General features: G+C 38.9%; 1 protein-coding gene across 3 annotated transcripts in view; it reads left to right on the top strand.

Annotated features, from left to right (window-relative positions):
- The window catches only part of MFHAS1 (malignant fibrous histiocytoma amplified sequence 1), a 64,789-nt gene extending 58,641 nt beyond the window's left edge, over nucleotides 1-6,148 (top strand). For 2 of the 3 annotated variants that reach the window (XR_001595392.2, XM_016133146.2), the window contains one exon: nucleotides 3,392-6,148. Coding sequence is in view for 1 of the 3 variants with exons in the window: in XM_016133146.2 (XP_015988632.2) it covers nucleotides 3,392-3,425 (34 nt within the window). In the remaining 2 variants the exon portion in view is untranslated. The other variant, XR_001595393.2, reaches the window with a different exon arrangement.
- The last annotated feature ends 16,640 nt before the right edge of the window (nucleotides 6,149-22,788 follow it).

Genomic DNA, 22,788 nt, shown 5'->3' with positions numbered 1-22,788 from the left:
CAGCGACTGATGCACAGTTGGGCCTGAAATCCACGTCACGGCCCCCAGGCACACTGTTGTTTTCACAGCAAGTTCCTCCTTGCCCATTCGTTTTAAAATATAGTGTATTAGTAGAACATTGGAGGTATAGGAAGGCCAACAGATTGAGAAACAACTGCCATCGAAAGGATGGTTCATTACTCACATTTCCTTAGAGGAAGGGCGTGCTGTGCTATCGGGGGCTGAATGGGGAAATACCCATCATGAGGCAGAGAGAGAAAGGGTCGGACTGTGAGCAAGAGCCTACATTATGGCTTCTGCGTGAGGGTAGAGACAAGGCAGGGCGGACAGGCTTAGGATGGGCCGTTTTGAATAGTTTCAGCAGGCTGTCAGGCATAGAGACTGTCCCTTGTTATCTGGTACCGCACCCTAGGTGTGTTTGCTTAGGGCAGGTGAATAGTGGCTCAGAGTGTGAGAGCCGATAAGGAAGGTGGGTGGGGTGTGGGCTTTGGATTAGTTGGTTTATATTTGAGAAGCACATTCACTTTCCAGTTATTATCTCTAGAAACTAGCTAATGCTGTGAGGGGCAATCCCTCCAGGGTCAGCAAGGCCTCAGATGTCAGAGCTTCAGAATAAAGAAAATAAAAGATCTGGTTAATACAACATCACATGACCTTAGTTTTAGCCTAAATTTCTAAATACCTAAATAATGTTGCTTCGTCCCGGGAATGCATGTTCAATAACCTGAAAGGATTGTATGTCTCACCTCTCACTTCAGCTCCGGGCTTCTGTTTCCAGCATCCTGCGCGGCAACCCCCTTGATTGTCCTGTGGGCTTAATAGTACAAATTATTGTCTTCCTCCCCCAAAGCTCTTCATCAGCCTGCATATTGCACCCATCTTTGAAGCTAAGAGTCTGTCAGGGTCAACACTGCCCTCTTCTCCATATGCAGTCCTCCACTGAGAGCTGTTATCCTATCTTATCAGTTGTCTTGACATGAGCGTATTTGGCCATATAACTTTCCCTTCTGCCGAGGTTTTTACCTAGGCCTACCTGTCTTTGCAAGATTCCTGTGATTGAGTTTCAGCTTGCCTCTGTTCTCTAGTCTTTTTGTCGTTCAAACCGATATTATCTTTCAATGTCAGGCCCTCTTACTTCTCTCCCTATTTAAAAGCCCAAATGGCTTCCTATTGAGTATAGTCCCAAGTTCAAATTCCTGTTCATGACTCACAATCAGACCCTAGCCACCCTGCTGACATGTGTGACGCTCCCTTACTGTGAGAGGCGTCAGCCATACTATGTCCCTGGCTGGCTCTCAGTCCTTAGCTGGCGTCCACTCCTTCTCTCCTACCAGATGAAGACGCATCGTCCCTTAGGCCAAGGTCATATGCCACTTCCCCTGAGAAGCTGAGAAGCCATCCCCAGCCTTTCTAACTATAATCGGTCACTCTTCACATCTCCTCAATACTTATTATACACCTCCATTAAAGCTGTGAACTCATAGTAGCTTATCTGTTTTTCACCTGAGACTTTTTCATCACATCTTATTCATCATTCATTCAGCAGATCTTGTTGAGTATTTGCCTTTGACTAGGCATTGTGCCAGATGTTGAGGATGTGGAAATAACTTAAGACAGACAGACCTTGCCCTCAAGAATCTAATAGTCTTTTGGGAAAGAATAGGAATCAAAGATAATTAGACAATCTTGTGAGTGTCTAATTTACAACTAAAATATGATACCTGCTGTGATAGGTGTATCGACAAAGACCTGTAGGCACAAAGAAGCCAGAACTGGGAAAAGTTCTCGGAACTCGAGGTGGATCTTGATTGATGGATAAGGGCAAGTTTATGAGATGGGGAAGCAGTGAGGGGTGGAAAAGGCTGCCAATTTGATGAATATTTTCTTTTTCTGTAAGAGCACAAACGAAAAGTGGGATCTCCGTGGAACTATGTTGAAATCAATTATCCTTTTACTTTCTTCAACACTGGAATATTCCCTTCAACAATGAAGACGCCCTTGTTTAGGTATTCTTGTGTTTCTCAGTCTTACATGTGGCTCAGGGGAGCAGACAGCCAGACACAACTGTCTGCATTTCCAGAGGTTCGTTAGATTCGGTTAAAAAAACATACATAGCACTTCTCCCATATGAACCCACATGTCACACCACCAGAGTTAACTGTTTGGCTGACACATGTGTTTTCACACTGCCATCCTCTTTAGTTTGATATATTATATTATTACTTGAATTTGAGGGAGTCTTCAAAACTTCTACTGGCAAGTTTACTATATTAATAGACCTTCAAAGGGTCTTCATTCTTGAGTGCCATAGAAACAGGAAAGTATCCCATGCTCCCAAATATTCCAACCTATCCAGCGTGCTTTAGAGTCAAATAACGCCCTTCTACAGGCCTGGCTCTGTACCCTCAGGGAAGTTATTGTACCTCTTGGAACCTTGCTTTCCTTCTTAGTAAGATGCAGGGTAAGATGGAGCTTACCTGGTGGGACTATGATGAGTTTAAGATTCATGGAATAACACACTGCAGTGAATGATGCTATTCCCAGTGTGCAGTAAGTTTAAGATTTTAGTAAATGGAAGGTGCATAGTTTTGATGATGTTGTTCTTAGTATTATACTCGACCGATTCTTATGTGGTCTGGAGAAATGTCTTAGGTAGAAAATTGTCAGCTCCCATAAAATCAGGTAGCATTAGGAGAGAGACAGGGCTGAACGTGAAGGAAGTAGATCATAAACCCTTTGTGTCTTTGTATGTTTTATTAAATGCTGCTAAAACACTTTTTAAAACATCACATTACATATCATTATAAAAAAAAGCTGAAATAAGGGATGGGAACATTTGACATTTTTTCCTCTACCCATTTTGTCTGAATCGAATGCCACTTTGCTTAGCTGAAGAAGCCACCGTTTCTTCACTTCCTATTCATCCAACTCCAGATTTTAGTCTGACAGCCTTGCTTACAACTCTTTAAGTAAAATCATGCCTTTTAGTCCAGATGGAAGACAGCCGTTCTCGCTTTTTCGTGTATATTCCTACTCCTCGAGGGTTATTTAGGGTGTTTGTGTGTGTGTCTGTGTGTTTCCTGAAAGGAAGCAGTGCCGCGTTTAGAGTCTGAGGCTCTTGATGGGGACTCCAGTCAAGCCGTGAGACCACAGTGGCATAGCCCCCTCGTCATGTCTGAATTTAACATCACACACGGAAATGTTTGACCGATCTTCTTTCTAGTAAAGTCTTTCCTCTGCAGGAACATTAGTTGTCTGACATTGACATTTTTATAAGGAGTTCTAGAAATAGCAGTGACAATCTATGCAAATGTATTGCTTCCTAATCATGTAATTGAGAGCTCCATTGCCTTTTGTCATTCCTGTGCTTTCTTCACATCTACCCATATAGGAAGAACGTTGGTGAAAAGCACAGAAACCAGTGACTTTTATGGCTGTGGAATTTCCGTGGAGAAAAGAGAGCATCAGAACTCACCTGGACCATCTTTCGCACCTGGTAAACCCTCCACACTCCCAGTGTGTTCCGTGAACTCGAGTGCATAGGTGTTCAGGGTGCTCTCTGAGGAGAGGCACGCCTCGCCTGCACGTGAGGTGGGAGGGGCGGCGGAAGGATGGGAGAGAATATGGAGCAAATGTCTTACAACCTGAACCTCAGAACTGTGATCCTCCAAGGAGAGCGCTACTTGAAGAAAAGAAAAAAAAAAAAAGTCGAACGGCTTCTCAGGGATTTTGTTTTCTGTGCACATATAAGCCATAGTTCCAGTACAGGTGGCAGTATTTAGAGCACTCAGATTTCAGTTCTGTTAAATGTGAAAGAGGGATCGACTGACCATTCATTGCTGTTCCATAACTAGTGTAAAATATGTATATGTTTATCTTTATTTTTATAATATGCAAAAACATTTAAATTTATACAGTTTGAGGCTTCTAGCGTTAGTTAACACTGGGTGCAATATTCTGCATGAGAACTGTGCCAAGATGGGGCTGATTTCTTATTTTAGCATAAGACCTTTTTGTTCATTCTTTATACTTTAATACTTCTCGGATTAAGAAAATAATAAGATACCAATCTGCCCGTGGCTTAAGTTTTGGTTCACAGAGGCTGCCAGCAACCTGCATGAATGTTCAAGGTGCACGTCAGGCAGCGCTCCCTCTCCTCTTAATCGCAGGTCCCTGCCTGTAAGTGTTGAGCGGGGTAGTGGGATTATTCCTTTTCTTTGCCCACATGTCGCTAGTGCTGGGCAGCATTCTTTGCTGCAAGCTTTCATGCTGATGGTGGGCTGTCACTGCGTAATGCACTGATGGAAGTCTGGTGTTGGGATTCTTCAGTGGAAAGGAGCAGAGGGGTCAATCAGTCTATGGAAAACCTGAGTCTTTCAGTAGCTTAAGATAATCAGGAGTCAGTTGGAAACACACAAAGAACTCTAGTAATGAGTCCTTTTTTTTTACCCGAGAACAGAGTCTATGAAATTTCGCAGAGCACTTTGAAAGCCCTCCACATCTGGCTGTCAGACCTTAGATAGTAAATGACCTAATTGGAGAAGCATAATCCCACATTGGTTATTTATAAATACAGAGCCTCCGATTGCCAAGAACTAGTAAAACTCTTCTTTTAAAATCTTCATGAAGCAAAATTTAAAAAGCAAACCAAACAAATTGCTTTCTCTTCTACTCCTGATTGGGGCCAAACAGCATCTGCTGCAATAGAAACACATTCTAGTCTTTGCAGAATGTAAAGGATTCTGTTTACATCTGCCTCCTCTTTGGTGTTGATTGAAAATGTGTAAGACTGTTTCTCACCAGTGTGAGACAGGAAAAGTGAGTCAGTTGGTATTATTCTTTTACTTCTTTTATAAAGTATTGACTCTTGCAATGCTACAGTATACAACGTCTCAAAAGATTTTTAAAAGAAATTACGAACAAGTAAGTACTGCATTGCAAAAAAATCATAGATCTATTTTTGTGGAATATTTTGTGTCCTCAGAATTAACTTCACTAACTCCAGAACTTCAGTTAAACAAGTATGATTTCTTATGATCATAAAATCAAGTGGGATCAGACTATTTCTGCATTTTTAAATACTTACTTGAATATGACACCTCAAATTTGGGCTTTTTTTCTCTTAGAACACAGTCACAAAATTAATCTGGTTAATCCTTTTGTCACAGTTCTCGTGCATGTGCATGTGCGTGGATGCGTGTGTGTATAAGTGTAAACTGAATGCTAACATTTAATTGCTTTGTGGACCATTAAATCATTGGGCATAAAAGTTTTTTAATTGGCATGAGACAGTTCCTAAACTGTCAAAGTAACTGATTTTGACCACTCTTTTGAAAAGATTTTTAAGTGTGTGACTTTGAGCTAACTCTCCAGGGGACCATATTAAATGAAAAAAAAAAAATGCTACTTTGGGTGGCATACCCCAAAAAGTATGTGCTGTTATTATGAACAGAAATGCCCACGTTCTTAATATCTGCTATTTTTTGACAAGTGATGTTTTGTGCTGTCATCTGAACCCTAGAGAAGCAGTGTAAGAAGAAGTCTTGGTGTCACATGTATTTAAGCAAAAAAGTCATGGCGATAGAGGGTCATGTGACCAAAAGCAGCTCCAGAAAAGCTTGAGAACTTGCTTCAGGGTGCGGGGAGGGTCGGAGATACAGAAAACACTCTGCTCTACAGGAATTTTCACTGTCTGCAGGAAAATCCATTTTTTCTTTCAACACCTGGGAAGACTCAGCCAGCTGAGGCTGACAGGCAATTCACTGAGCACAAGGGGAGTCTTCCAGCCATTAGTCCCTAGCCTTGCAAGAAAAAAATAAAAAACCTTCCAAGTTTGTTATGGTTTCTATTCCTGCAACTTGTGGTATCAAAACCACTTCCTGGAATTGTAAAAGTGCTGCCAGAATAAATGTTTTTCCCCCTTCCAAGAAAAAAAGAAATGACATTGTTCAGATTTGACACTTGAGTGGTGGACTCTTTTGAATGAATAAAAATGGAAAAGGTTTGGTGTCATTCCTGATGAGGTATGTGTTATTTTTCATGCCACAGTTTGTGAATTGTAATTGCTGTTTCCCATTTAATTGTCGTAACCGGGCAGAAAAAAAATTTTTTTAAGGTCAATAAAAATACAAATGGTTAAGCAATTATATTACCAGAGTTTAGTTATTCTTGTTTTTGTTTGTTTGTTTCAGTTTTTATCAGTTAATGAATAACGATTATACATTTTTAGTTAAGTCACTTTTGAGCTATAGGAGGTGAATGGTGGCAGCTCTCTTTTGGAATTGAGTCCCCAAGAAGAAAACTGATGAGGTCTGTTTAAAACTCTGCCAGTGTTTTCAGACTAGAGATTCAGCTCCTGAATATATTGGCTGTGGTGTCTTAAGTCAGATCCTTTTTTTTCAGTGTTCTGCTATACTCCTAAATCAAAGCTTATGAATTTATGACAGGTTTGCAAGTTCTCTTTTTCTGATCTTTTTTTCAAGGGCTCTTAGCAGAAGTTCTTGCCACCTTGTAACTATTGCCCCGGTGGGTGTCTGTATTCACAGGCTGAAAGAGCTGGCCCTCCAGGACCAGGGTCAGAGCCTCTGTTCTTCCTGAAGTTTTTGTTTGTTTGTTTGTTTGTTTGTTTGTTTGTTTCTCTCTCTCTCTCTTTTTAAAAGACAGTTGAGAAGATAAAAGAAAGGGATAAGTGTGGCTGCTTGGTGCAGAAGCCACAGACTCTAGGGAAGGACCAGGAGCAGAAAAGTCCCACCCTGAGGGCTGGGGCGTTGGCACAGGGAAGAAAGGGCCCCCTTGGCTGGGAGGGCCTCACTATAAGACTCCTGAGAAGGTCGGTGGAGCTACTGGTGGCCCTGAATCCAAACATATCTCTGCCAACGGAAAAGTTGAATCCATGTGGTTGTCAGAATTTTCCAAAGAATAGTGCGGACGGGCTTGCTCTTAGAGCTGTGTGCCGTAAGGCAAAGAGCTGGGTCCTGCTGTCCCTCCTGGTGAGCAGCATGAGGAACAGAAGTCATCAGTCCCTTACCAAGTACCTCGGAGTTCTTTAAACTTGGTGAGCAGGCGTCTGGTGATGATTAGAATGCCCGATTTTTCACACATGTCACTATCTCCCAAGCCTGTTTCTCCTACTTCATTGTGGGCTTTTGGGGGTAGATTTCAGATTTGCTTTAAGACAAAGGTGGTTGCTCAGGTGCTGCATTCAAAAGCCCAAGGTTTTCTTTGCCTGTGCCTACTTAAGTCACCCATTGATGCTGGGAACCAGGAGTGACATCACCTGGAGAAGGGAGGGGACATGGAGTTCCTGGAAGAGGTTTTATAAATCAGATGACCCTTTGACATTATCTGGGTTTGATAGCATGAGAAAATTCACCTGGTAACAGAAACCCTATTTTAATACAAATGCAAGTAAGAAATATCATCTTCATCTTTACATATATGAAATATTTTTGAATGAATTTCATTCAAAACAGAGACTAACTCATTGTTTCCCGAACCGCTCCATGAAATATTTGTGTCTCTGGAGACACTAAGATTTAGTCCTCTGCAAAAGACTTCTGAGATCATGTAAGTTTGAAAAATGCTGCTTTAAAGCTTAAAAGAGTTTTTGCCACAGGACTCAGAACATTTTAGATGTCGATATACATTTTGAGTATCCAAAAGGGAATAAAAAGTGCAGCACTTTCATGCGTGTGAGAAAGGAAGCCTTTCCCAAGAGTCATCTGTAGACATCCTCCGAGACCCAAAGTACAGGACATGCCTGGCAATGCAACCTGAGAGGCAGACATAGCATCAAAGGGTAGAGAATCACTTCTCTGTGGGCCTTTCATGTTAGTTAGTAGGAGGCAGGTTGGCACTGTGGTTAAGAGCACTCACTCCAAACTGCCTCCGTTTGAATTCTGGCTCTGTCATCTATTTACCTTGTGCCCCAACTTCCTCATGTGTAAAATGGAGAAAATCTACGATATACAGTTGTTATGAATGTTAAATGAGACATAATGTGTGAAGTGCTCATGACTGTGCCTAGCGCTGGAAGGGCTAATCAAATGTGACTAATCTCATTCTACTTACTTGCATAGTTCTCTCTCTCTCTCTCTCTCTCTCTCTCTCTCTCTCTTTCTCTCTCTCTCTCTCTCTCTCTCTCTCTCTCTCTCTCTCTCAATCTCTCTCTCTCTCTCTCTCTCTCTCTCTCTCAATCTCTCTCTCTCTCTCACACACACACACACACACCTAGAAAGCAGGCCTCAAGCTCTGAGTCTTTAACAGTATCTAGCAAGGATTTTTAACATTTGTTTTCACCATGTTTATTAACTGGTTATTTGCACCAGCGATAAAATGCTCTAAAAATGAATGTGTTTAGGATGAAATACTTAAAATGTATTAGAAAGAAAAAACATTAAATGAATAAGTGCAGGTGATAAAAAAATGGTGACTATATGGCAAAATTTATGCAAATGTATGTGAATGTCTGGGTAATACGATGAAGGGACACACTCTAAAGCAACCTACAGAGAGACCAGGCAGTTTCTCTGTGAGCCTGAAAGAACCCAAACCCTTTTAAAGAACCCAAACCCGTTCTAAAATTTCTGTGAGAAAAATATTTTGGAAGATTACAGAATTATATTCTTAGGACCTTTTATTTTTCTTAAATTTGATATTTAAAATAAGTTCTGCTGCATTCTTAAATGTTGTCTGAGTGTAACCAGAAGCTCTCCATGTAAATACAGCTCTGAAATTTGAATGGGAAAGCTGATTTGATTTGTGAAAATTTTAGATTTTTGGAAGAAACTTATAAGTAAAACACTTTTTCTCTGAATCTTTCATGTTTCACTCATCAGAAAAAAATGGGCAGAGGACCTGAATAGACATACTAGTAGCCAACAGACATGAAAAGATGCGCACCTTCACTAGCTAGTAGAGAAATGCAAATCAAAACCGCAATGAGGTACCACCTCGCACCTGTTAGAATAGCTATCATCAACAGGGCAAGTAACTTTGCAGAGGTTGTAGGGGAAAAGGAACACTCAAACACTGCTGGTGGGAATGTAAATTGGTATAGCCACTAGGGAAAACAGTATAGAAGTTTCTCAAAAAATTAAGAATAGAATTACCATATGTTCCAGCAATCCCTCTTCTGGGTATATAACCCCAAAATTTGAAAACATCCGTAAAGATATATGCACCCAATGATCATTGCAGCATTGTTCACAGTGGCCGAGGCATGGAAACAACCAAAGTACCATTCAATAGATGAGTGGATAAAGAAGCTATGGTAAGTATATACAATGGAATATTACTCAGCCATAGGAGATGAAATACTGCCATCTGCAACAACATGGTTGGATCTGGAGATCATCATGCAAAATGAAATTAGACGGAAATGGTTGAGAATCATGTTTGAAAGCAACAAACAAATAAGACAACAAAAACTCCTAGGCGCAGACAACAGTGTGGTGATTACCAGAGGGAAAGGGGAGGTAGATGAGAGTAAAGGTGGGGTCAAGTATAGGGTGACAGAAGGAAATTTAACTTTGGGTGGTGAACATAATGCAATATACATGTGAAGTATTAGTGAATGTACACTTGAAACCTATATAATTTTATTAAATAGACAATGTCACTCCAATAAATTTAATTTTTAAAATTTTTTTAAAAAAAGAAATGAAATCAAAACTAACTGTACCACTTTGGTACACACAGAACAAAACAAATGGCTTGAATTTATAGTCACTCGGTACTTGAGTGGCATAGCATTGAAATTAAGTTGAATACAGTCCACATGCCTAGGGTGTGTCAAGGAGTAGATGTCATGCCCAGCAAACTAGTGACACATTCGCTTTTTTTTCTCCTACTCCAAAAAGCATGCCAAGATGGCAGATGAGTGGACCTCTGGAGTGACAGAGTGAATTGCTCAGTGAAAATCCTCCCCAGCAAAACAAAATAGGGAAAATGTTTTTTGAAAAAGGCAAAACCACAATCACTTAAAATCCCTGGAAATTGTCCTAAGCACATATAGCAAATGGAGAAATAGTCATTCAGGAAAATCTAGTGAATATAAGATCGGCCCAGTCTGAAGTTCGAACCATGTCCTCCCTAACCCCTCCTCTCCCATAGCTTCACATTCTGGACATGCTGCTTCCCTGAGCCCTCTGCTCTGGGCAGATGTGGCCAAGGAGATGAAGGTTCTCCTCTCACTCAACTCTGTGTCTGGGGCTATGGTTTCCCCATGGGAGGGACAGGCTGCTAGTATTTCTGTCATCCCCAGCTCTTTATGACAGAAGCTGTATCCCAGGCAAGAGTGGCTGAGAGGACAAGGGCCTCCCCCCACACTTACAGGAACTAAGCTCTGCTACAGGCAGGGTTGGCCAAGAATCCAGGGGGCTCCATCTCCCCTGCCAATCTTTCAAATAGATTCCACCCCAGGAGAGGCAAGCCAATAACACCTCTTCTTCCTCCCTCAGTACTCACTTGTAGCAGGGTTGTCATTCTCAGAAAAAGAGGGTCTTCACTCTCAGTTTCAGTGCAAGGGCACAACAGTTTATCCAGAGGAAAGGCAGGCCGTAAGGGTGAAGAGCCCCAGGTGTACAGTTATACCACCCTAAATGCACTGGATCTCCTACGATCTCAGAAGGTAAGCTCGGAAGCTAAGCAGCATCGGGCCTGGTTAGTTCTTGGATGGGAGACTACCTGGTGCTGCAGGCTCGAAAATAAATAGATGATAGATAGATAGATAGATAGATAGATAGATAGATAGATAGATAAAAACTAATCACATTAAAAAAAAAAAAAAGATGAAGAGCTCCAGGGCTGTGCCTGAGGAGAACCAATTTTATCTGGAACAGAGCCTGGAGAGCTGCATGCCTAGGGGTGTTGTCAAAACAGTGGAGATATTGGTGGAGAGCAGCAGAGGAGGCTGGTAGTTCTATGAAACGAGTGGGACAGAAGAGGAGCTAGAAGTTAATAGAACCAGGGAAAGAGCCAAGAAGAACTCTTCCAGGTTCACAGTCAGTCCTGGGGGTGTTCTAGGCTGCACCCATTCAGGAATTGTCAGAGCAAGACACAAGACAGAAGCCTCACAGGCACAGGGACTCAAATACAACCTCTGAGCTAACACTGAGTAGTAAGCTCCTCCCATTCAGGGGCTACTCCTAGGAAGCCAGGCTGCTAACTCACATCACACTGGTTCCTAGCAGCCTGAGAGACTGTGCATGTCCAAGACTGAGCCCTCTCAGGAATGATGAGAGGAAACTGCAAACTGTAAGTTCCTGGCAAATGCAGAGCCAAAAAAAAAAAAGGTAAATTCTCTGAGCTGTGATAGCAACCTACAACGTGCACGCACATCCCACAGTAAAAGTTAAAAATGCACTGATGAAGGGGGCTTAAGCACAACTTTGGCTAATAAGTGACTTATACAGAACCACGGGTAACAGTGTGCTAGGCTAAAAGATAAAAACAAAGGGGGAAAATCTGAACAGGGAATCGAAGAGCCCCAATAAGCAATAATCATACCAATGTATTGTTTTGTAATATGTAGATGCCATATGTATAACAATAGCACAAAAAGGGGTGGAGGGAATAGAGTTATATAGGAATAAAGTTTCTATATTTTACTGGAATTAAGTATAAATCTGAAGTAGATTCTAGTAAGTTATGATGTATATTGCAAAACTTAGAACGCCCCTTTAGAAAATAATTCAAAAATATACTTAAGAAATCATTAAAGGAATTAAAATGTTACACTAGAAAATACCCGCTTAATATAAAAGTAGACAGCGAGGGAGGAATAGGGGAACAAAAAGCACGAGACATAGAAAACAAAAATCAATACGGCAGATGTAAACCTAACCATATCGTTAATAGCATTAAACATGAATAGATTAAGCAATTCAACAGGTAGAGATTGTGTGATTGGAATTAAAAAGTATGATCTCTATAAGAAACAGATTTTAATTTAAAGATACCAAAAAAAAAAAAAATAGGTGACAAGTAATGGAATGGACAGGGATATGCCAGGCCAAAAAAAGAAAAAAAAGAAAATATAATAGAGCTGGAGTGGCTGTACTCATATCAGACTTATCAGACAAAATAGACATTAAAACAAAAAATGTGGCTAGAGGTAAAGAGAGACATTTCATTATGGGAAAGGGTCAATTCATCAGGAAGGAAAGGAAATTTGAGACATGCATGCACAAAAATATAAAGATTCAACAACACAGTACTAAATCACCAGTAGGTCAGGGAAGAAAACACAGGGAAGAAAATATGAGGGAAGTGCAAATCTAAACCTCAGCGAGATACCACTATCATAGACAATATGGAGTGTTGACGAGGATGTGGAGAAATCGGAACTCTCGTACATTGCCGGTAAAATGATGAAGACAATTTGGCAAACAGTTTGGCAGTTCCTCAAAATGTTCAACATAGAGTTACCTATAGCTGGGCAATTCCACGCCTCCACTCTGAGTTTATACCCAAGAGAAATAAAAGCACACATCCTTACAAAAACTTTGAACAAATGTTTACGGCAGCACAGTTCATAATATCCAAAAAGTGGAAACAACCCAAATATGCTTCTGCTGATGAATGGATAACTAAAATATGGTATATTCATACAATATAATGTTATCTGGCAATGAAAAACAAAGTACTGATGCATGCTATCACTTAGAGGAAACTTAAAAGCATAATCCAAAGTAAAAGGAGCCAGTCATGGAAGACCACATTCTGTATGGTTCCATTTATACGAAATGTCCAGAGTAGGCAAATAAATAGTAGTTTCTTAGGGCTGGAGGGAGGCAGGATGAGGGACTGACTGCTAAGGGGTACAGGTCTTCTTTTAGGGGAGTGTATTAGTCAGGCTCCTCTAGAGTAACAGAACCAATAGCATACATCAGAAAGAGATTTGTTACAAGAAATTGGCTCATTGATTATGGAGGCTGGCAAGTCCATAATCTGAAAAGCTGGTGGCCTCCTTTGAAAGCTGTTTGGTAGGAGAATTCTCTCCTACTGGGGGGAAAGGTCAGCCTTTAGTCTGCTCAAGTCTTCAACTGATTGGATGAGGCCTGCTCATAGAGGGCAATCGTCTGCCAAAGCTGAGGGCACAGGCTTCTACGAGAAAGCTTCAAAGAACAAAGACAGAGTAACAGAGCCAAATTGAGAATAGAGTGATGAGTCTCTCAAGTGAAGATACAAAACTTATATAAAAGAAAATATTGGGGGACAATGAGTTGTTAGGCTGCTGTCCAGTGACATGGGAGAGTCTGAGGACATGAAAGGGTACAGAGCCAGCAGCCGAGGCCCTGATAATAGCCTTCTACAACATGTGCCTACTGCATACAGGTCAAATTCCTTGGTCAATTGGCATAAGTCTAACAACTCTATTCCCTCTACAGGTGAACTTGACCCACCTACCCTGAGCACCACCTATTACTAGAGGTAACTTGAAGGGATCCCTGCATTTGCACCAAAAATACCCTGCTGAAGGATGCACTCCTTCCCTGGAAATTCATTCAGTTATTGGACATTCATTTTATGCTGAGTGCTGTTTGGGCACTGGAGATTCAGTACTAGATAAGGCAGACCAGGTCTCTGCTGAGAGCTGACTTTCTTGTGGTCAGAGACCACAATATTTACTACTCACAGTGGGTTACTCGCACCCAGCCCTATGCCCTGCTCTTAAACACTCTCGGCCATGCGCTTTGACCCACACTGTTCAGAGTGGTTCCTCTCATTAAATTTTCTTTACCCACTAAATACAGACCTGCTTCCAGGTCCAGCTCAAATACTATTCTTTTCTTGCAGAATCTCTCAGACAAAATTAATTTCTCTCTTTCTTGTACCAGTTAGCACTTCTGTGGTCATCATGGCACTTCTGCCATTCTGGCTCAGAGTTTAAGTTATTTATACACCTATCTCATCTTTAGGAACTTGAATTCCTTGGGAATAGAAAATGAGCCCAATTCCTTCTCTGCCTACGACCTATCACTGGACCTTCGTAATATGTACTAACTTTAATGGATATTAGTTAAGCTGAACTAAATTCAACCTGTGAAGGACTAGGGAGGGAGAAATAAGGAGGACATTCACCTTTTCCTTTTCTCCCAGCTTCCACATCCAAGAAGATCATAATGAGTCCCTCATTATTCCGTTTCCTAGAGTAAAATTGAAATGGTGATGTGCATGTAAAGATTTTAGCCCAGTTACCTTCGTACAAATCCAAATTGTCACTAGCTAATTGACAAGCCAGTTATTTATTCAGTCTTGGCATATGATCAGTATTGTCCAGCTAGAAAGAAGGCATAATGAAATACTTCCAAGTGCTTTGAACTGGCAAAACTGTGTTTATACAATTACATGAAAACCAGTGAATGTGGTAGCATTGCTGAGGTTTAATGATGCTGGGGTCAGGAAATTATAGTTCTCTCATTACATGTTTCACTGCAGACTGGTTTCCATTTCATCAGAAAAGAATCTTGATTTGGAGCTATTCCTTCACGCATAAGGGGCTTGCTACAAATAAGGGGCTAAGGAAACGAATTCTTAAATGAATTTAATTTTTTCCTGAGAGATGCAGAGATGAGAGACACTGTCAGTGGCTGAGCTGCACCAGAAAATTCCACTACTTTGGAATGCAAGTGGCAGCAAGATGAAGAATAATAAGATATGTCCTCTCATTGTGTCCAGGCTTCTCTCTCCACCAGTTCTCACTGACCTTCCAAGACTTCAAGGACATGGGCCAGAGATCCAGCTAATGCGGAACTAGAAAGAGCACTGAGCTTGCAATCAGAAGACCTCGGTAAAGACCCAGATAGCCATAACTAGCTATGGGATCTTGCGCATGTCACCGGACTTCTTTAGGCCTCAGATTGCTCATCTTTATACTCAGTGATTGCTTAGGGTCCCTTCCACGGTTTAATTAAATCTGATTTTGGAAGCTAAACAGGGTCAGGCCTGGTTAGTACTTGGATGGGAGACCATCTAGGAAGACCAGGTGCAGTAGGCGTTAAAAATTTTTAAAAATTAAATAAACAAACAAACAAATAAAAAAATAAATTGAATCCATGCCAGTTTGTAAGGCTATTATTGTCCCACATCTACAAAATTATTGGAGCTGACCAATGAATAATATCACAGTCACTTTTCTAATTGTACTGGTCCACAAGCTGGATCTGACTTTGTTCTCCTTGTGACTAATTCTGCGTCTGTCACACAGTAGCCTCAGGCAATGGAATTTGGCTGGGGCTGTGATGCTTTTCCTCTTTTTCAGACCTGGTATCAGGGGAACAGCCTCTGGAGCTGCCTTCTCCTCAGCCGCACAGCCGCAAAGACGGTTAAATGAACCGACTGACGCACGTGGTCGCCAGCATCAAGGATTTTATCACAGTGTTATTTTTAAACTAAGTGAAAATAACCAAATGCTCAAGTTCTTAAGCAGACAGGTTGGATGAGTGATACATTTTCTGTGCAAGGTGATCTCTTGCAAAAATGAGGAGGACATTCAAAACGGCTCAAGGGAAACAGTAAATCTGGTTTTGCCAGAGATGTTCATGTCCTGGGGCGACTCTTGAAACCTTGTTTTTAAAACGCGAACTGACCAGACTATAACGTGAGGCATTTCTGAAGCCAAACTCCCCAGATGAACTCTAAAATGGAATTGCGTTTCATTATTAGGATTGTAAAATGAAGATGTTAGGAGGGATCATGTCGGTAAACCACCTTATTTTTGATGTCTTGTGCCATCTAGGGCCATGAATGTTTCCAAACAATGTGCCTTTCAAGTTTGCCTCTGCGGTCACGTGCTGGGGCCTTGGCGGCGGGAGTGGGACCGCGCTGGGAAGCAGTTAGGGATAGCTGTCGAAAGCTGTCAGTGTGTCCGGATTTAATCCCACTCTCAGGTCCTATCCCAAAGTCATAGATATACGGTCAAAGATGTATGTATAATGATGTTTCTAGCAAAAATTTAAAGTAACAAAGAGAAAACGATTCGGTAAATTGTAAGTATATGACGGGAAATGTCACTAATGATGCTCTGAAGAATGTCTTATAGTAATACACAAAACCTATCGCTACGATTCTAAGTGCAAAAGTGAGTTGCAAGTTTTATACATAATTTCTTTTCAACACCTGTGAAAACAAACGCGCGGAAGGAGGGCGCCACTGAAGCGCCCCGCTCTGCAGAGGGCACACCCGAGGCAGGAAGGCCGGTGCTTCCACTTCCGCTTCCGTTTCCGGGGTGCAGGCTGAGGCCCTCTCACACACAGCTCTCCCGAATGCAGCTTAATAGTAAGTTGCTCAAGATGAGATGAAGGTCACCATTCTCAAACGCAGTCTTTCCAACCTTCCCATAAAAGGCTTACATGTGAAAAAAAAAATTCTATATGGACAACTAGGACGAAAAATGAAAATTTCTTACATGAATACTGTACAAGATCTGCTTTAAGACCTGTGGCTGCAGCTTTTCAAGATTTATGGTAAGAAGGTATTTCATCTCAGTTTAAAAATGTTTACATTGTTTGTTTCTTAATACTACAAAAAAAAAAACAACAATTGCTAACAGATTACTTTAGATTTGGGAGGGCAGGTCCTTATTTTTTCCCCTCCTCCTTTATGCTTCATTCTACTTTCCAAATTACCCAAAATAAACTTCACCTTAAAATTTAAAAAAAACAACAACCTGATACTTGTCCCTTAGATGATCCCTTACTTGAGACTACCGTGTCTCCCTGTTCATTACTGCCATTTCTTTCTCCCAGCAGACGCACTGCAAAGGAGAAAGTCAAAGCCGCAGAATTCACCTCTGCTGGTGATGATTGCAGATGTCACTGATAACAACAGCACCATTTGCCCCTGCAGAGACTCTTCCAAATGTGAGCATGGGAGGAAGAGAAGGACCAATATCCACAAGACTGGAAATGGTAATAAAGCTGACCACATGGAGTACAGCCGTTGCTGTGGACGCAGTGACCGTGTTTAATGACTCTGTTTTAATAATGTGGTTTATCCAAGCCTGTGATCATAAAATGTTATAAAGGGTTTGTATATCAGTAAAATAGTAATGCCACTTACCAAATGCTTTCTGGATGAAGGTCAAAAAGATGATCATAGTGTTCCGTGGATAGAAGTTCAGCTGCTTATAGACCAAAAGCCAAATGGAATGATGTAAACTTCATTTTCTGTACCTATGAACATTGCACTTCATCACCTGAATCAGAGTTGAAATGTACCAGGGAACCTAACCGTTTATAAAACATCCACGGAGTAGGTAATTTACAGTAACATACTTACTTTCTAATATATATTTTATATACATTTGACATTTTGCATATTAGGAGTTAGGGGTTGTATCCGCAATATTTAATAAGTCTGTAATGGTGAGAGTCAGTACATCACTACATCATTTTTTTTCCTAAACAAATATGTATGTTTAAGGAACATGAGAATAGCATATTGAGGGGGAAAATCTGGAGTCAAATTCATGCAGGCGAAATTATAAAGTTCTCTTTTAATCTGGTGAATTTTACTACCCATTCACTTTCTTCTTTCTCTCTCCTTGTCTTGCAGCTGACTGGATTTATCTTCCTCTATATATGATGAATATCCATCCAGGAACTGGAAAAAAGAGAAAAAGAAGATGCTTAGGAATAACATTGAGCATGCCATTAGTGAGAACATTTCCCCCACAGTGCTTCATTTGGGCTCCAGATGAGTTGCAGATATTAATTTAGGGCCCCTGTTGGTGCATTCATTCAGGGCATCAGGTTTTCTTATCCTCTTCAGAATGCTTATCTTGCATGTAAGAACTAGCCTAGTGGACATGAGCTAATGTTTTCTATGTTCAATACAATGATGAAGTGGAAATCATTATACCATAAGTTTACAGATAGAAAAACCAGGACAATATAAATAGAAAGACTTATTTTTTAATGGCCACTTATTCTTTAGAAATATCACCAAAATGATCCTGGGAAACATATTTTACTGCTTGGGGGGTGAGGAGGAATTAGATTTTTTTTTTCATAGAATTCACTTAAAAAAATTCCAAAGGGAAATAAGGAGAGTCAGTGTAAAAACTGAAATTAGGCAAACACTAAGAAAACAGAGTGAATATTTACTTGATATCAGAATAGGTGGGATTTTTCTAATAAGAACCATGAAGGAAATCACCACATTTGATTTTTTTACATCTTTTAAAAGTTCTGTCTATCTAAAACTACCATAGGCAAAATAAGGAAGTAAAAAGCAAATTTAAAGCAATATTTGCAATATACACAAATGAAGAAATGGCATACTATAAAAAGAAATCGTCAAAGTTCATTAAATTTAGCAAAATGGTCAATGAACCTGGAAAATTCACACAAGAAGAAATAACAAGTAATAAGAAGTATACATATAAAATGTTGGACTGCATTATTAATGAAATGCATGTTAGAACAATCTTATGATTGTGCTTATGAAACTAGCAAAAATTTTTAAAGATGCGAAATTCCTGTTAATGACTTTGGAGAAGTGGTTATACACCTGTACTGTATAAAGTACAAGACAGGACAGCTGACCTGGTAGGCAATTGGTAGTCAGTATTAGGACCTTGAAGATATCTGTCATCTCTCCTGCTCTGCTTGGACTTATATTTTTTTGATTTTGCAATTTTATTGAGATATAATTAAAATATGATAAAATACACATATTTAAAGTACACAATTTGATAAGTTCAACAAACATATACATCCATGAAGCTATCATCACAATCAAGAATATGACCTCCAAATGTTTCTTGCATCTCTTTATGATCTATTCATCTTTTTGCTTACATCCCCAAGTAACTACTTTTGTGCTTTCTGTCACTATAGATTAATTTATATTTTTTAGTATTTTATAAATTAAATAATATACTATATCCTCTTATCTTTGGTCTCTATTTTTTTACTCAGCATAATTATCGTGAGGTTTATCCATGTTGTTGGATGCATATAATGAGTTTCTGTTTATTGCTGAGTAGTATTCCATGGGATGGGTATACCATCATCTGCTTGTCCACTCATTGTCAATTGGCATAAAATTGCCAACTATCTTTTTCTTGACATTTATTCTAAGACAATAATCAGAGATTTGTTCAAAGATTTATGTTTAAAGACACACGTTACAACGTTATTTACATTATCAAAAAATTAGAAGGTATCTGTATGTTCAACAATAATAGATAAATTAAGCAATTATTTTCAATCTTCTCAAAGAAAATGCAGAATTTTAAAACCACATTTTAAAATAATTTTTATCAACATAGGAAACCCTTCATATATAATGTTACCTTCATAAAAGAAATACAAAATTTATTATCAGAAAGCTTGTAAAAATAGAAGAAAGCAAAGGTAAATTCTATTATAACAAGTATGGGAAGAAAGGTTTTCTAAGACTCAAAATCCAGAAGCAAAATAAAGAAAAAAGAAAAGATTGATAAAGGTAAAAATCTTTTGCCAAAAAAATGAACAAAAATCAAAATATACCTGATAAACTGAGAGAAAATATTTTCAACATTTATCAGATAAAAGGAGAATGGCTCCTAACATATATTTAAAAAATAAAAAAAAAAAACTTTAAAATTAAAGGAATAAAGACTAAACACTAGATAGAAAAAAAAAGAATAAAAGATACTAAGGAAGAATTCATAAAAACAAAACAAAACAAAACACAAAAATAACCTAAACATGTGAAAAATGTTCAGCCTCACTCATAACTGGAGAAATGTAAATTATAACTGTCCAAAGATTCCATTTCTAACCTATCAGATTGGTTAAAATTAAAAAATAGGACAATATTCTGTTAGAGAAATTGTGAGAAATAAGCATTCCCATACATTGCTGGTGGGAATGGAAATTGGTGCAGTACCTTTGGAGGAGATTTTGGCAATAAATGATAACTACATATCTTTTTTAAACTACCTTTTGGCCCATCAATTTCACTTCTAAGAATTTACCCTGAAGATACAACTCCAGCAAACAAAAGTACATATATGCACAAGGTTATCTATTGAATATCTATCCATCGTAATTTCAAAATATCGCAAATAACCTAAGTACCTACACAATAGAGAGATTGAATAAATGGCGATATATCTACACAATGGAATGCTATACAGCTATGAAAAGAAATGAAGTAGGTCCTAGTATAAACTGATATGGAGGGATTTTCAAGATATATCATTAAATGAAAAAAGCAGTGTACAAAGGAGTATCCATTTTGTACCACCTTTTGTGTAACCAAGAAGTGGAGAAATAAGAAAATATACACGTCTGCTTATTTATGCAAAACGAATCACAGGAAGAGTAGACCACAAGTAAATGGGATTGGTCACCTTCAGGGTAGGAAGATGGGAACAGACTACAAGAGTTGAGCAGAATGCCACTTTCTTAAGTAAACTTTTTGTATCTTTTTGTCTTTAAAAACCATATTTATATTTCGCATATTCAAAAATAAATGAACACATTAATTAATAGAATTAATGAGTACGTGGGATAAAAATTGCAAATAAGACATGAAAAGAAACAAATATATATTACTAATAGTATTTTAAGTGCCAACCATAGACAAAGGGACCATAGGGAAACAATCAAGTTATTTTTGAATGCGATAACTTGATTTTATACTCTCAGGCAAAACAACAACAACAACAACAACAACAACAAAAACTATAGGCAATTATTGTAGTTAGTGGGTTTGTTTTTCACAGAATTTTCAGAATTGTTAGCAATTTCAAAACTACGTTATGGCTATTCTCAGATTGCACAAAAAATGGGAGCTAGATTTTTCATTATTAGAGGAAAGAATTACACATACATGAAGGGAGAAGCTAGAATGCAGCCTGTGGTGTTGTATTGGAATTGCAAGTATCATTATAAACACATGGGTTTAAAATATATAGATATAGAAGTCATTATGAATCTCAGGACACAAACATAAATTCCTGACTCTATTTGTTGAGAGTGCTTAAAAGCAATGATATCCCAGTAGTAATGAACACATTAAGTGTCCAGATATGGTTTTTAAAATACCATGCTCCACTAAAAGGAACTAGAGTTCCTTGGAGAATTGGCTGATTCCAGGGCTGAAGCATCCTGCTGTGCAATTATATAAGGATGTGCTCAAAGGATGATGGGGGCATATGCAAAAGACACAGAGCCAGATTGATGGGGCTTCTACTCACCAAATCTGGGTCAATTTGAACATCAAAACAGATAAATAGCAATAGCTTATAACACACTAAAGTGAGAATCCATGAGTATCAATACTACTATAAATAACTGCATGAAAAATGAGGAAGAAAAGCACCTACTTATAGTAGAATGCAAACTATAAATGAGAAATGATGAAATTAGAAAATCATCATTTAGTACCCATTGTAATAATAATTGATTCAGGCAAAAATCATCAAGGATAATAAAAATAATAGGTGAAAATTAGAAGAGTCATAGGATATTTACATAGTATTAATGTTAGCTTCCCATAAGATAGTTTTTAATTACAAAGGATAAGATAGTATCATTTACAGTTTGCAGACACCGCTTCACCCAATGGTCAAAGTTAACGCCACCAGTAATGCATCAAAACCACGGCATGTGCTCTTGATATAACGCCCTAAGAAGAACAACGCTGCCTGCTGAAGATGTGCAACGTGAGTTTCAATATAAAGAAACATCAACAAACTCAAAACTCTGTTACAAGAGAATTAACTCATACCCTTCAGAAATGTCCAAGCCAGGCAAGAAAGGCTGAAGAGCTACCCAGATTAAGGAATACCAAAGAGACTAAATGCCATATGTGATGCTGAATTGGATCCTGGACCAAAATTGTTTTTCTTTTGCTAAAAGGGCAATAAGGAGACAATTGGTGAAATTAAATAAATTCTGTAGATTGACTAAAACAGTAGTATCATTATTAATTTCCTGATTTTGTTGTCTAGTATGTGTAAGACTGGTCTTGTTTTCAGGGAACATGTGCAGAAGTATTTAGAGGCAAGGAAGGGGGGATCAGTTTGCAATGCACCATCATATGGTTCAGAAATAAATAATACACATATGAGAAAGGGGGTCACAAAAGAGCAAATGTGATAATGTCAATATTTAGGTAAAGAGCATATTGTAATTCTTTATACTATTTTTGCAACTTTTCTGTAAACCTGAAACTATTTGAGAATAATTAGTAGAGACGGTAGGAGAAAAAAGAAAAAAAAATCTTCCTTTCTATAGATAGATAAATAATGGAATATTATTTAGCCTTAAATGAGAAGAAAATCCTGCCATTTGTGACAACATGGATGGACTATGAGGGCATTATGCTAAGTGAAATAAGTCAGGCAGAAAAAGACAAATACTGTCTGTTCTCAGTTATATGTGGAATCTAAAAAAAAAAAAAATGGACTTACCGAAACAGAGTAGAATAGTGGTTGCCAAAGGCTTGGGGGCGGGGGTAGAAGAAATGGGGAGATGCTGGTCAAATGGCACAAACTTCCGATCAGAAGGTAAATAAGTTTTTGGGATCCAATGTACAGCATGGTGACGATAATTAACAATACTGTACCATACACGTGAAAGTTGCTAAGAGAGTGGATCTTAAATGTTCTCACAATAACAACAACAAAAAAGGTAATTATGGGAGGTGAAGGATGAGTTAATCTAATTTAGTAAACATTTTATAATATATATTGTATCAAATCATCATGTAACATACCTTAAACTTACACAATGTCCTGTCAATTATATCTTAACAAAGCTAGAGGGAAATAAAAAATTAATCTTT

The sequence above is a fragment of the Rousettus aegyptiacus genome, unplaced genomic scaffold, assembly GCF_014176215.1.
Source record: "Rousettus aegyptiacus isolate mRouAeg1 unplaced genomic scaffold, mRouAeg1.p scaffold_m13_p_11, whole genome shotgun sequence".
Taxonomy (NCBI): Eukaryota; Metazoa; Chordata; class Mammalia; order Chiroptera; family Pteropodidae; genus Rousettus; species Rousettus aegyptiacus.
The sequence above is the reverse complement of the archived record's forward strand: the minus strand, read 5'-3'. Positions and strand labels throughout refer to the sequence as shown.